The 16,528-nt window shown below is 36.2% G+C and overlaps 1 protein-coding gene across 3 annotated transcripts in view; it reads right to left on the bottom strand.

The window, feature by feature from the left end:
• Positions 1-16,528, bottom strand: part of LOC150080050 (dixin-like) — a 391,642-nt gene that overhangs the window by 15,893 nt on the left and 359,221 nt on the right. For 2 of the 3 annotated variants that reach the window (XM_090381957.1, XM_090381956.1), the window contains 2 exons: positions 14,067-14,181; positions 8,855-8,963 (listed from right to left, as the gene is read on the bottom strand). In XM_090381957.1, the coding sequence (XP_090238083.1) occupies positions 8,855-8,963; positions 14,067-14,181 (224 nt within the window). The remainder of the gene's footprint in view (positions 1-8,854; positions 8,964-14,066; positions 14,182-16,528) is intronic. The other variant, XM_090381958.1, reaches the window with a different exon arrangement.

The raw sequence follows: 16,528 nt of genomic DNA, 5'->3' as shown, positions 1-16,528 counted from the left end.
AAGTGGAGGAGAAATTGTTGAAGATAAACATCAGAAAGGCATCTGGAGTGGATGGGATCTATCCAGTTATATTAAAGGAGGCAGCAAAGGAGTTTGCTGCCTCCTGAAACCCTAAGCCATATTTATGACAGCTACTTTGGCCTCGGGGGAGGTACCCATGGACTGAAAATGTGCAAATGTGACCCCAATTCACAAAGGAAAATCAAAGGGCAACACAAGTAATTACAGACCTGTTAGTTTAACTTCTGTTCAAGGAAATTCATGGAGGCACTGGTTAAAGAAGCACTGCAGGATCATCTAGACCAGACTTCAGTTATAGCTCGGACACAGCATGGTTTTGTTAAGAGGAAGTCTTGTCTAACCAATTTGATTGGATACTATGATGTGGTCACAAAGGAACTGGATGCAGGGAATAACTTTGATATCATATATTTGGATCTTACAAAGGCTTTTGATACTGTTGCACATGGAAGACTGCTGCACAAATTGGAGCAGTGAGGCACTGGAGGCAAATTGCAGCTATGGATAAAGGGATGGTTGAGTGGGAGAAAACAGAGAGTGGTAATCAATGGACACTGCTCTTTGGGGACTAATATTATTAGTGGAGTCCCTAAAGGGTTCAGTGTTGGGTCCACTGTTATTCTCTGTATTTATTAATGATACTGATTATGGTATATCAGGCTAAACATCCAAGTCTGCAGACGATACGAAGGTTGGCAGGGTTGCTAATGACAGTACACTGCTCCAACAGGATCTTGAAAAGTTGAGCAGATGGGCTTAGAGGTGGCAACTGAAGTTTAATATTGACAAATGTAAAGTACTGCATATGGAAAGCAGTAACCCCAAAGTAACGTATCAACTATGAAGTTTTCTGAGCAGTGCAAATAGTCTGTAAGAGTAGCTCATGGTGTCATGTCAATGATATACAGGAATTTTTCTAGCAGGGATGAGGAGGTGATTATCCCCTTGTATAAGGCAATGGTCAGCCCACATCTTGAATACTGTATACAGGTCTGGAGGCTTCATTTTAGGAAGGATGTAGAACTGCTGGAGTGAGTGCAGAGAAGGGCAACAAGATTAGTGAATGGAAGAAAGGGTTCCACTTAAGAAGAAAGGCTTAAGTTTTGCAAATTACGGTGTCTGGAGACCAGGCACCTACGAGGTGATCTGATTGAGGTGTATAAAGTGTTGAATGGTTTGAGCATGCTCAATGCTGATGGGATTCTTCCTCTTGCTCAGAATAATCACCTGAGAGGGCATAAATTGAAATTGAGGAAAGACAGTTGTAGGATAGATGTGTGGAAGTTTGCCTTTAGCCAGCGGGTGGTTGATTGCTGGAACATACATACATCTGTCGTAGAAGTTGATAGCTTAAATAGATTCAAGGCAGAACTAGACAAGCATTTGGAGTGAGTGGATGGGTAAAATTAGAATTTTTTTTTTTTGCTAATGCTATGTAAGCTTGCTTTCTTGCATCATGTGCCATCACTAATGCTAAACCTGTAATTAAAATTTTCCCAAAAGAAGAAGAAGTGCACTAACTTATTCCCTAGTTGTCCTATATAAATTGTTTAAACTACGAAGAACTAATAATTGAAACCAATTGTCATAGCGGATGACTTTCATAATAACACCGTCGGTTGGCAATAATAATATGATTTCTTTAAATGTACAATCCCTTTTGTCTCTTAATATTGCCAACCGAAGACATTATTATGACATTATATTAAAGGAGGCAGCAAAGAAAGTAAGCAAACCCTTAGCCATAATTATGAGAGCTTCCTTTGACTCAGGGGGAGATACCCATAGACTGGAGATGTGCAAATGACAATTCACAAAGGAGGATCAAAGGCTGACACAAGTAATTATAGACCTGTGAGTTTAACTTCTGTTCCCGGAAAATTAATGGAGGCACTGGTTAAAGAAGCACTGCAGGATCATCTGGACAAGACTTCAGTTATAGCTCGGACACAGCATGGTTTTGTTAAAGGAAAGTCTTGCCTGACCAATTTGATTAGATACTATGATGCAGTCACAAAAGAACTGGATGCAGGGAATAACTTTGATATTATATACTTGGATCTTAGAAAGACTTTTGATACTGTTGCACATGGAAGACTGCTGCACAAATTGGAGCAGTGTGGCACTGGAATCAAATTGCTGCTATGGATAAAGGGGTGGTTGAGGGAGAGAAGACAGAGTGGTAATCAATGGACACTGCTCATCATGGACTAATGTTATTAGTGGAGGGTTTAGTGCTGGGTCCATTGTTTTCTGTATTTATAAATAATATTGATGATTTTAACAAGAAGGGCAACAAGATTAGTGAATGGAACAAAGGGTTGCTCTTACGAAGAAAGGCTTAAGTTCTGCAAATTACAGTGTCTGGAGACTAGGCACTGGCGAGGTGATCTGATAGAAGTGTATAAAGCCTTGAATGGTTTGAGCATGCTCAATGCCAATGGGATTCTTCCTCTTGCTCAGAATAATCACCTGAGAGGGCATAAATTCAGATTGAGGAAAGACAGATGTAGGATAGATGTGTGGAAATTTGCCTATAGCCAGCAGGTAGTTGGTTGGTGAAACAGACTTCCATCCCTTGTTGTGGAAGTTGATAGCCTAAATAAATTTAAGGCTCAACTGGACAGGTATTTCAAACGAACGGAGGGGTGAAGTGGAAGTGTTTTTTTTTTTTGGCTGATGCTGCATAAGCTTGCTTTCTTGCATCATATGCCTCTACTAATGCTAAGTCATCTGTTATGACTACTGGCTTCATTTATTAGTTCTTCACAGTTTCAACAATTTATATAGGACAACCAGGGGATGAGGTGGTGCACTACTACTTTCTTTGGGAAAATTTTAATTACAGGTTTTTAATAATTACTATATTTTTAGATTCCATTTCTATGCAACTTAATTGAATTTCCATAACTTTGCCTTAAACACCATACAACTAAGTGGATTATTATTATTAGCCATATGGTGCAAGGAAGCCTGAGGCTTATAGCACATCTGGCAAAAAAAATTCTGAATTACCCTGAGAGAGAGAGAGAGAGAGAGAAGTAGAATTATTTAAGGTGAGTACCGTCATTTAAGCTTTGCTATTATTTTATTTAAGTCAAATTTCAAAATAACGGTACATTAAGAAGCTCTATTAATTAATTAAGTTAAAACATATGTTAAACATTATTTTTACCCAATGATGTCCCAAGTTAGTTAGTTAGTTATTTGGTTTTTAGAAGCATTAGCAACTAAGGCCATACTGCTCCGGGAATATGCGGTGGTCATTCCCTGACCTTTCCACATCCTCCATATTTCGGGCTCGAACCCCGGTCTAATCAAGAAGAATGTGCTACGCACTGCTGCTCCTTCCCACCTGGCTACAGAGGTGCTGATGTTCCAAAAACAGAAGGACTTAACTCTTAGAGAACAAGTCACTATTATCAAAGACTTGGCCAGTAGCTTTAGCAAAATGAAATGACAAAGTATGGAATATTACAATTTCCGCAAGTGTCCTGTTGCAAATCGAAACAAATCAGGAAGCAATGACTGATCAATTTACAGGAAATGCTAATCTGGGCAATTCGCAACAAAGAATCAACCAAAGATGGTGTTGACAAAGCCCCATTTCATTGGTAAACCCAAGTCCGCTGTGCCCTTAGCACTCCAATTTCTGGGCCACTTCTCAAAAAATGCAGAAGTTTTGGCTAAGCAACTGGATGTGCAAGGAATGTTTAACCAACAATGGATTCATCAGTGGTGTCAGCGCTGGATGATTCATTAAAAAAAAAAAAAAAAAAAAAAAAAAAAATCAATGGTGAAAATCAAACCCACGACAAGGAGGCAGTGGAGCATTGGCTATGCAATGTTTGGCCTAACAATCATGAGTACTACAAAGCAGAGGAAATCTATAATTGCAACGAAGTGGGAGTCTATTATTGTCCCTCCCAGATGGTGGTCTCATGTTTGGAAAAGAAACACCATCTGCAGCAAAATTAAAAAAAAAAAAAAAGAATTACAGTCCTCACTGTGTGCAACTGGACAGGAATGAATAAGAGAAAGCTGCCCATCATTAATCAGCCAACCCAGTATGCCTGCGTGGAGTGCAGTTAATACCATTGAAATATGCATCTAACTGCAGCACCTGGTTGCCCTCTTCTATATTTAGAATGGCTCATACAATTCAACAAGGGCATGACTAAACAAAAGAGTAAGGTATGTCTCTTGCTAGATTATTACACATCCCACAAAACTGAAGACATAAGCAATGGAAATTCTTTCCCCAAACACAACCAGCTTCATACAACTATTAGGTCAAGAAATGATTACAAATTTAAAACACCATTACCATCGTAATTTTGATGAGAGATTCAATAGTGCACCAAAACTTAAAACATCCATTGTGCTGCTTGATGTAATTCATCTCCCCTGTCCAATGCATGGACACTACTTAAACCTGAAAAAATCCAGAACTGTTTTATGTCCAGCCTCACTGCTGTTGTCTAAAATTTCTGAGGGATTTTCAAAAAGGATGGGCATGAAAACATAGACGAAGAATTGTACAGAAGATACATGGAGGGAGACTGCAACACACTCAAAAAATGGGAACTCACAGAGAAGGAATTGTGCTTGTCTTTGAAACATGGAAAATGAAGCAGAAGGGGAGAAATAAGCTGATTCTGATCCATCAAATACAGTTTTTGTGGATGCGCTAGATACATCAAATACAGTTTTCATGGATGCATCTATGCTCAAGAACTGCTGCAACTGAAAAATTCTTTGACTGCTTTCTAACAGAGTGTAAGAGCAGAAATATGCAAAATGAAATATGAGAGAAAAAAAAAAAAAAAAAACTGATTTTTTTTAAAAGTACATAAAAAAGACCATTTCATACCGAGAAAATGGGAACATTGTGATTTCAATATTGAATAAGTTTGTTATGGTGAAATTGTATGTTAATTTAAAACTTTATTGCATGTCATTTATCTACTTTGTAGACAATGAATTATCACTCACATCAGTAGTTGTTATGATGAATTTTACTTATATTTGGTGAAAGTATTTGTTTTTCTGCATTTTTTCTTCAATAAACAAAAAAGGTATAAAATTTTTTCTTTATTTATGCTATACATTTATTAATATATCAATACATAAACAAATCACTATGTATATGCATATGGAAGATATACTGCCAACGCATGAGTCTGGCGCCATGGCAACTCTCAGCCTGTGATCCTGAAAGTTCTGTCCCAATAATCACATTTTACTTTGAAAAAAAATCTCTATGCAAGTGTTATGGTCTGTATGTGTGTAAAGACATTATGTAAGTAACATACTAACTGTGTAGTACTACACTCAGGTAGGGGAAAATGAAAAGGACCGGGAGGAAATCGTGCAGTCAGGCTGCCAGGACAGCTCATGCAATTTTGTCAACTATATACAGAACTTTTGCTAGCAGGGATAAGGAGGTGATTATACCATTGTACAAGCCAATGGTCAGGCCACATCTTGAGTACAGCATACAGGTTTGGAGACCTCATTTTAGGAAGTATGTGGAGCTGCAGGAATGGGTACAAAAAAGGGCAATGAGACTGGAAAAGGAAACCAAGGGGTGCTCTTACCATGAAAGGCTTCAGTTCTGCAAATTACAGTGTCTGGAGAGTAGGCACCTGCAAGGTAATCTGATTGAGGTGTTTAAGGCATTGAATGGCTTGAGCAAACTCAATGCTGATGGGATTCTTCCTCTTTCTCAGACTATGCACATGAGGGGACAAATTCAAACTGAGGAAGGATGGTTGAAGAATAAATGTGTGGAAGTTTGCCTTCAGTCAATAGGTGGTTGATTGTTGGAAAAAAGCTTCCATTGTTGTGGAAGTAGATAGAGTGAATAAATTCAAAGAAGAATTAGAGAAACTATTGGAGGAGTTTGGATAGGATGGATAGGTGAGGTTTTTTTTTTTTTTTTTTGCTGATTCTGTATAAGCTTGTTTTCTTGCATCATTTGCCACTACTAATGCTAAAGTTGACCTTGGAAAATTGAAAATTATACAACCTTTATCAGGACATTAACTTTCAAATGACAAATTTAATGAATTAAATTGTCTTTATTTTTTTTTTAAATCAATTTTAATCAATCTTTATTTTTTAATCAGTCATGTCTTTATTTTTAATTTATTAAAAATAAAGACATGACTAATTAAAATGTCTTTATTTTTAATTTATTAAAAATAAAGACAAGACTGATTTATCAATGCCTTAACACTGCTAAGTCAACTGAACCAACCTTGAACCTGGCAATTATTTCTACTGCACAGACAATTTTTAAAATATGAGAAACAAGGAAATGCATACATATTTGAAATGATGCAGTCAACAGGATTTGTGCCCATGTAGGAAAACCTCAAATAGCTTTCTATAGCTGTTCAAAGTTGAAACAAAAAAAAAAAAAAAAAGCAGCATGAAACTCAGCTTACTTAAGAAATATTGTTCAAGGTTTAGGCCTAAATGGTTGTCAAATGAACTAATGAGACTCATGGCAGAGAAGAAAAATGCATGGGATGCATATAAATTATCAAGCGACACAGAAGCCTATGATATATATATAAGCTAGTCTGTAATCAAAACACAAAGGAGGCTAGGCAGGCGAAGTCAGATTACAAGAAATCTTTGGAAAAGGAGATTAACAAAAACAGCAAGAATTTCTTTACTTATATAAACTCTAAAAGGAAGGGGGATGATTCTGATTGGTCCACTTGATATCGATGGTTCAACTGTTGATGATCCTGCTCAGATAGCAAACAAACTGAATGAGTATTTTGCACCTATATTCACACGAGGAGTTATTAAGGTTTGAAAATGCCACAAGGTTATCAAATTGTAACAGGGTGTTTAATGATTTTGTAATAACTGAGAACAAAGTGGAGGAGAAATTGTTGAAGAAAAAGGTACCTGGGGTGGATGGGATCTATACAGTTATATTAAAAGAGGCAGCAAGGGAAGTAAGCAAACCCTTAGCCATAATTATGAGAGCATCCTTGGACTCTGGGGAGGTCCCTACGGACTGGAGATGTGCAAATTTGTCCATAATTCACATAGGGGAATTGAAGGGTGACACGATTAATTACAGACCAGTTAGTTCAACTTCGGTTCCGGGTAAAATAATGGAGTCACTGGTTAAAGATGTATTGCAGGATCATCTAGACAAGACTGCAGCAATAATTCAGACAAAGCATGGATTTGTTAAGGGAAAGTCTTGTCTGACAAATTTTATTGGTTATTATGATGTGGTTACAAAGGAACTGGATGCAAAAAATAATTTTGATATCACATACTTGGATTTCAGGAAAGCTTTTGACACTGTTGCACATGGAGGCCTGACGTAGCCGAGTGGTCAGGAGCGAGAGTGCATAGCACGCGTTCCTTGAGTGGACCTGGGTTCAACCCCGTGACTACTAAATACGATAAATATTTGTATTGACGATTTATTGTAAACTATACTGACTTGGTTGTTGTACTGGAGTATAAACAGAAAATTTAAGACTAACTGTACAAATGTGGGTGAATTGGAGAATGGTATTAAGGGTAAGTTGGCACAATGGATAAAAGGATGGGTGCAGTCAATGTGTAATCAGTGGAGTCCCACAGGGTTGGGTGTTGGGTCCACTGTTGTTTTGTATATTTGTCAATGATATTGATAAAGGTATATCTGGTTTAATGTCCAAGTTTGCAGATGATATAAAGGTTGGAAAGGTTGTTAATGACAATAATGGCAATGTGTTACTGCAACAGTATCTAGAAAATTTGGGCAGATGGGCTGAGAAGTGGCAACTGAAGTTTAACATTGAAAAATGCAAAGTACTGCATATGGGTAACCCCAGAGAAACGTACCAACTGTGTGATACTACACTTAAGGTGGTAGAAAATGAAAAAGACCTGGGAGTAATTGTGCAGTCAGATATGAAGTTTTCTGAGCAATGCAGACAGGCTGCCAGGGCAGGTCATGGGGTGTTGTCAATGATATACAGGAATTTTGCTAGCAGGGAAAAGGAGGTGATTGTCCCTCTGTATAAGGCCATGCCTTGAGTTCTGCGTGCAGGTCTGAACGCCTCATTTTAAGAAGGATGTAGATTTGCTTGAGCATGTACAGAGAAGGGCAACAAGATTGGTGAGGGGAATGAAGGGATCCTCTTACCAGGAGAGGCTTGCTTAAGTTCTGCAAATTGCAGCAGCTGGAGACTAGGCACCTACAAGGTGATCTGACTGAGGTGTATAAGGACTTGAATGGGTTGAGCATGCTGAATTCTGATGGGATTCTTCCACTTGTTCAGATTATGAACCTAAGGGTGCATAAATTGTAATTGAGGAAGGACAGATGTTGAATAGATGTGCGAAAATTTGCCTTTAGCCAGTGGGTGGTTAATTGCTGGAACAAATTTCCATCTGTCGTTGTGAAAGTTGACAGGTTAAATAAATTTAAGGAGGAACTGGACAAACATTTAGAGGGAATTGTTTTTTAATTTTTTTTTTTTTTTTTCTTTTGGTTGATGCTGCATACACTTGCTTTCTTGCATCACATGCCACTATTACTACTACTACTACAGTAAACTGAGTTTGGAAAATTCAGTTTACTAAAGTAACATTTTTTAAAATGTAACTACTATTATGTGCATGATATTTTATTTACTGAATGCTAGGAAATGAAATGAGAAATATTCACAGGACAGAAAACTGCTCCATGCTCTCCCAAATGACTAAACCGAACAGACATATTGCAGGTTAATCACCAAAAAAAAGTAACTCCAAAGTAAAGCTTGCAATATATATATATATATATATATATATATATAAAATTTACCTCTTCTTTCACCATTCCAAATTCTGAATCTTGGGTTTTGAAATGGAAACGGAAGTGACCTGGCCTATCAAACAACATTTTGAAGTCTTTAAGTGTGACCTCACCAATTCTGCAAAGAAAGAAAAAATCCTTTTCATATTAAAAAAAAAAAAAAAAAATATATATATATATATTAGTTTGCATCTTTATAATATATTAAATTATATTGCATGTGTTCAAGCAATAAAAAGTTTAGCTAGTAGCAATAAAAGAATGGATAAAAAAAAAAAAAAAACAAGATTATCAAGACTGTCATTTTGTAGACAAAATCCCATTACAATAAACCTCTCAAGAGTGCATAAATCATCTTGTTCTACTGAACTTAAAAAAAAAAATCATTATCAAATAACTTTTCAAATAATAGTTCTCGAGGTTGTCAGAGACATTCTTTCAGGCATGATAAGCATGGGCTACCTGGGAACCTAAAATGCTGATGAAATTGATATTTGATGACTTGAGTCAAGTGGACCAAATTTCGGTGAAACCAGGTTGTTCTACGGTAACCAAATCCTGCTTGCACCTTTACAATGGTGGGACTTTAGTAATTTTGTGTATAACCCCAATGTGCAACTCCCACAATATGGTACCTAGCAAACTGCAGATGAACTAGGTGAACCAATATAAGCAGGGGGGCACCTCCGTAGCCTGGTGAGGAGGAGCAGCAGTGCGTAGCACATGCTTCTTGATTAGACGGGGGTTCGAGCCCGTGACCACCAAATACAGAAAGGTCAGGGAATGTTGTTGTTGTTGTTGTTTGGTTTTTAGGAGCATTAGCAACTAAGGCCATATTGCTCCAGGATATGCGGCGGTCATTCCTTAACCTTTCCGCATCCTCCGTATTTGGTGGTGACGGGCTCGAACCCCGGTCTAATCAAGAAGCGTGTGCTACGCACTGCTGCTCCTTCCCACCTGGCTACGGAGGCGCCAGGTCAGGGAATGACTACCGCATATCCCTGGAGCAATATGGCCTTATTTGCTAATGCTCCTAAAAACCAAATAACAAACAAACAAACATAAGCAGGGATCGAGGGGTGGAGTCCACATCACACAGAGGAATGATGCCCCTTCATGTTACTAGCAATAATAGGTGGTAGATGACTCAACTGGTGCAATACCACCATTTTGCTTATTGGAGGCTTAAAGTGGCAAAATCCATGTTTACTCTCCAAAGCAAAACTCTGGCACCCCCCTTTCTCTTCCATCATACAGTATGATTAATCTTTTTTGAGGTTATGATGGGCACATGGCAAGATCCAAGCTTCCTTACTTTGAGGGTACAACTCAAACTGTTTGCAGGGCAGCTGCTATATAATCCACCAAACTGAACCAAACTCTTCAAGAGGCATCTGGATCAGATGATGCAAATCTCGCTGCATCTATTCAGAGATTGTCGAGACCATGTTACTTCAAGTTGCTAGGCATATTCTTGCTGTGTATACCACAACCAAAAATTTCATTATTTTATACAATGTGCCCTCCCCACCTTTTCTCTACTACTGAATAGTCATGAATAGTCAAACCAATAGAACAAACATCTGCAAAAAGATCTAAACTTCCTAAACACTTCCTCATTCATTTCACAAATATATGTGGTCTCAGTTCCAATCTCAATGACTTCCATCTCCACTTAAAGTCCTTCAAATACTTTTTCTGACAGAATCCCAATTAGTGGCTTATTCGACTACTGTTCAGCTCAGTTGTCCGATTATTTGCTGAACGATTCCTTTTGTTACAAAGCTGGTACGTCTACGTATCTACTCTGATATTCCCCATCAGAAATCTGGTAATTTGGAATCTCCTCTTTTTGATCTTCTATAATAATAAAATAAAATAATAAATAATAAAATAGACACTAATAAAATCTTTCTACTGTATTCTGTCAAATTCATCTGTAGCCTCTATTATTGTTCTACCAAATTGACTATTTATTTGGAACTTGGGTTTGAGGTTTGAAACTGTGCATATAAAGAGTTTTAAGCTCCCAGGAATGGACAAGTGTTTTTTGGAAAATTTTGCCACCTTTCTGATTCAATTAACATACTAAATTGTAATTAAAATACTAAATTTGGCAGCATAAGATATAGTGTAAACTTGATATTGTGACACATAACCTAAACTTGATAACATAATACATATTATTGCATTCACACACACATATATATGTATATTAGCTTAAGTAGTATTGTCAAATTAAATTGAATTTAAATGGAAATCATGCCCCAGAGTAGAGCAGGAAAGCAACAGGATTGCAGCAGAGGGAAAAAAAACTAAAGCAAGTAACTATCAGTTAAACTACGAATCATGAACTAACGTAATGTACTAATTGTGCATTGTTCACAGACCTTTCTGGACAGAACATAAAACAGCCAAAGGGCTTGTCTTTGTGTGTGTGTTCTGATAAGGCACCAACTAGTGTTCTGATAAGCATTGAGAGCTTGACAGGTAGAGTGGAAGCCCTTGAAAAAATTAAATTGGGAGCCCATCAAGCTCTCAGCTACCCAACTCAATGCACAAGCTCACAATTGCACATCAGGCAACAGAGCAGCAATTCCCAAGGCAGAATGTGCATATCCCACAGGAGATAGTTATTGTCAGTGAATCTCTATTATCAGGGGAGATGGGAAACATATCGTACAATAACAGGTGAAATACGACCAGGGTATGTCTGCCAGGGGGCAAAAGAAGTGACGTTCTAGAGCAGATAAACTTTTAAGAGCACAAAAAGTGAATACAGTTGTACATACTGGGCTGGCACTAATAATATTAAGAGTAGGAGATCTGAGAACTTGCTTAAAAAGTATAGGGCAACGTTGGGAAAGATTCCCAAGTTAGGAATGAAATTTAAAGCATTTTTAATTCTGCCCAGACATGACAGGAGGGAATACATGTTGAGAATATTGTCAATCAATTTGCCCCTGGAGAGAATGTGCAAGGCTCATGGGGTAGAATTTTTCTCAGCATGGTCTGTGCTTGTTAACTGGAGAGACTTTTTATGGGGATGGGATATACTTAAACAGGAGGGCAAGAATATTTGCTGATAATATCGAGACAGTGATAAGCAGATTGGAAAACTGCTAGTTTTGGATGGGGGGGGTAAAGAGAATAAAAGATTAACTAGAGCTGCAAGGAGAGGTGAAAATGATTTTTACATTGCTACTATTTGAAGTAGCAGTACAAGAATCATTTTCACTTTGTTTTACAGAGGCCTGGAAACAGGGTAGCCAACCATCCCGATTTAGAACTTCAAGTCCTGCTTTCTGGTAATACCATCATTTGTCCTGATAAAAGAGGAAAAAATTGTTAATTTATTAATTTTACATCTTTTTAATTAATTCTTATTGGAATCTAATGGATGTGTTAAAAATTAATTCTAATAACAAGAGAAAAATGAGAAAGTCCAAAGGCATTTTGTTCATCACTTGAGTAACGAAGAAAATAAAATGCGTGTTGTAAAAAAAATTGGTGCAATTTTTCTCAAAATTTCTGGAGACAAATAATTTGTCTCAAATTGTAAGCTCCATATTAGGCATTCCACATTCAGATGCTTCATCAGAAAGAGTTATCAGCTTAATGAAAACTGCTTGGAGGAAAGAGAGAAACAGTCTTTTAATAGAAAATTTAGAAGTGAAACTTACGGTGTAAGAAAACATGTCCTGTTCAGAAATTTAAAAAAAACTTTTTAAACTCTTCGAAGGAGAAGAAATTTTAAAACTATTGAAATCTAAAGAAAAATATAAAAAGAAAAAGTAGTCTTCCTCGCTATTTTAAAATAACTACAGTGAAACTTCCCTTTAACGGACAGCCATGGGGAATGAGAATGTGTCTGTTAGAGAGGAGTGTCTGCTAACAAGAAGTCTGAGGGAGAAAAAAAAAAGAAAGAAAGAAAAATCATTAAACATTTAATGTAAAATTAAATTAAAATATATACAGATTTTGAACAATGTTTTTGTAAATAATATACATACAATTGTGCTATGCATATTATGACTTTATCTTAAGAAAAATACATACAGTAATCACTTGTTTTCTTCTTCCGGCTGATAATTTTGTTTTCAACATTTGTTTGGAGTGAAGAAACCATCAAAAGTCCTTCAGTATCTTCTCCAGCGGCGAAAAACATTTTTAAAAAGATTGATTTGTATAGCGCTTCTTCTATTTTCATCGGTGGTTCGTCGTTAATATGTAATTTAATATTGTGGCCTGGCCACAATATTAAATTCGGTATCTTTAAAAAAATCTGTTAAGCTGTTTGTGCCACTGTTCAACATATGGGACAGAAATAAAATATTTTTTTAATATTACTATTTGTGTTTTAATATTTTAATTGTGTTCAATTGAGTTTTAATTATTTTTTATTTTTCACTGTAATGTAAGATTTGCGATTTTTTTCATTTTAATTGCTGGAAAGTATAATAAGTATTATATTACGTATTATATTGAGGTAAACTTCTCTTATTATTTTACAAATATTGATATCAACGTAGAACATATTGAGCATTACAGCTCTGGTTCATACTATCAAACTTCTTAATTTAGTAAAAAAAATATTACTTACAGAAAAAAAAACTAATACAAACAATTATTAATTTCTGATATTGTATTAAATTATTTACATTCAAAAACTGGAACATTTGATCCATGAACTGCAATATTTCTGAAGAGCCAACCTGATGCATGAATCTATACTGCAGACCAAAGGAATTCCTTACAATTTTTTTCACCTAGGACTGTAGTTATGTGGTCTCAGGTGGAGATGGAAGATTTTTTCACTAATGTCCCCACAAACCAACCTCAAATATATGCAATTTACAGACATAATATACTGTCCCATCATCTTAAATTCCACTTCATGCTAACCTTAAAAAACCCAACTCAACAACTCTCCTCAAAGATATTGGGGAAACATACCTTTGCTTGACTTTCAAGCAACTTTAGGAAATTCAACTGTTTCTATTGAAAATAAAATCAGAATTTTCAGATATACTGTATACTGAACTAAATATGGCTGCTCATTCAATGAAAAGATACAGCCCGAAGGCAGTTATTTATCTAATCACCAATCAATAAAAAAGAATGAATAGAAAGACTTCAGTTGCTGAAATGTAGAGAACTGGGAATACAGAAAGTGGTACAAAAAAAACAAATAAAATAACCAAAATTAAGAGAGCCTTACCTTTTAGGAATGACACAAAGGAAAGGTGTAAGTGACTTATCTGTATAATAAATAACTTTAGTATACGAGCAACATTCTAGCCTTCGAATGTCTTCGAGTGGGCGAACTGGCATGCCTTAAAATGAAAAATTTTAATACTTAAATAGGAGGCCACACAATAAATAGTGATGTATTAAAGATTAGTGAGCAGTGAAGGTTGAAAGATTTACTTTAGTCAATAAAATCCTATGCAAATTTTTATTCCATTAAGGTCAAAAAACAATTTTTTGCATTGTTGTTATTATGTGATAAATGAAAAGTTAAAATCTCACACATACATTATCACTTTTTTTTTTTTTTTTTTTTTTTTGTACAGTAAAATTGTTTTAGTCCAATATGTTTGTTGTCATTGGTTTTAATTTGGAAGTCAAACTTACTGCTTATTATGCAGAGATGATTATTTTTTAGTTAATTCAGAATATAATTATATATGTGGCATAAGAGTGATTTCAACTTGGACAATTATTTTTAGTTGACTTTGTGTACTGGTATACGAGCAATTAATTCAGTATTTGCAACATTTCTCATGATACTTTCATTCTCTTACCCCCACTCACTCCCAAGTAAAAATTGTACACTATACCTGTACTCAGTTTCCATAAGGTAGATCATTATATGAAAAGACCAAGGACTAAGTTTTCAACCACCTGGGCTTGGGCATATATGTTTAAACCTTAGAAATAAATATTGCTATCCATGGTGCCCAAGTTTATTTACTTTATTCAGTTTGACCCAGCCTTTAGACTAGAAGAATTGCTAATTTTTTTTTTTTTTTAAATCATTTAGCATCACCATAAAGGCAAATCCAAATACATTTAAAAATTTCTCACACCCTCAGGACAGTGGCTATAAAAGCTTACTGGCTTCTCATCACTTTACAGTTGGTCTATTTGGAAGCATATGACAAACTATGAATAAATTAATATTTTCACAAGTTTTAAACTGAATGTTATTTTTAGCAGTACCTCAAGAAAAATAAAAAAGAAAATTCTTAAACGAATACTATTTATTGTATTCATTCGCGAGTTAGGGTTAAATTTGAAAGTGTCTGAAATTCTGCCCAGACACCATAGGAGGAAGCATATGAGATCTTTGTCACTCAATTTGGCCTAGGAGAGATTATGCAAGGCTCATGGCGTAGAATTTTTCTCCGTGTATGAGGTTGTTAACAGGAAAGATTGTTTCTACAGGGATGGGATACACTTAGATAGAAAGAGTGCAAGAATATTTGCTGATGCTATCGAGGTAATGGTTAGGTAGGTCAGAAAACTGCTAGCTTGAGTGGGGGGAATCACAGACTAATGGATTAAGAGTAGCCGCAGGGAGAGGTGGAAGTGATCCTTGCACTGCTTCTATTGGAATGAGCAGCAGACTGGAAAGCAGGTTACTGAGGATTTCAAGACCTCCCCAGAATTATCATAAAACAAGTAAAGGCATGGGCTCTGTTAGGGTAACTAAGAGTAAGAACAAGTGCATGTATATTTGCATGAACACTGATGCTAGGAGTATAGGAAATAAATTTAAAGTGGTGGTCAAGACATCAAAGGCAGATATTGTTGGAATATCAAAGATGTTGTGTCAAACAGATATAAGGAATGTAGAGTGTGTACAGAAAGGATAGGAAGAGAGGAGGGTTATGCATGCTGTTAGTTAAGAAGCTAAATCTAAAGCAGTGCAACCAGTTGACACTGGTGGACAGTGCAATGTTCAGTCAGTTTGGTGTGACATAAGCACTGGGAAAGCAAAAATGAGGGTAGAAGTGTGTTATAAGCCTAATGACTGATAAATAACAGTGAACAAGAAATAGAGTGGGCAAGAAAATCAGGTTGTCTTATAATGGGAGATTTTAACTTCACAGATACTGACTGGAAATTGTGAATTGGTCACTTGCACACTAGCAACACTTTTGTGGATTAACTGGATGATTGTTTTCTACAGCAGCTAGTTCCAAAGGCAACTACAGGAACTAATACTCTTGATCTGATTATCAGCAGTGATTATTCATGCATTAAGAATTTGCAGATAAAGGAACCATTAGGTGGCAATGATCACAGTATACTGATGTGGGATTTACATAAATATTTAACTACCATCAGTGGTAAAGGGAAGGGTTTTTGCTTTCATAAAGGTGACTGCAGTGGTTGGTTGGTTGTTGTTGGTTTTTTGGCGCAAAAGCAACTTTGGCCATATTGGCCCTATCTATTAATGTTTAGTGATAAGGACGTTTATATTTCTTAAATATGATTTATATCTGGTCAAAATATCCTATTAATTTTAAATAAGTAAATATATTTTCAATGTTGGAGTTATCGCCTAGGATTTGTGATAAGGTCAGAGAATCTTGTAAATTTATAGGGAGATGGAAGGCTGATTGTCACGCCATGTGGTATTGTGGACATTCTATAAGGAAATGTTTTACAGTG

This window comes from Mastigoproctus giganteus, chromosome 9 (assembly GCF_048544385.1).
Source record: "Mastigoproctus giganteus isolate SK-2022 chromosome 9, ASM4854438v1, whole genome shotgun sequence".
Classification (NCBI taxonomy): domain Eukaryota; kingdom Metazoa; phylum Arthropoda; class Arachnida; order Uropygi; family Thelyphonidae; genus Mastigoproctus; species Mastigoproctus giganteus.
Note: the sequence above shows the minus strand (reverse complement) of the source record. Positions and strands in the feature narration are given on the sequence as shown.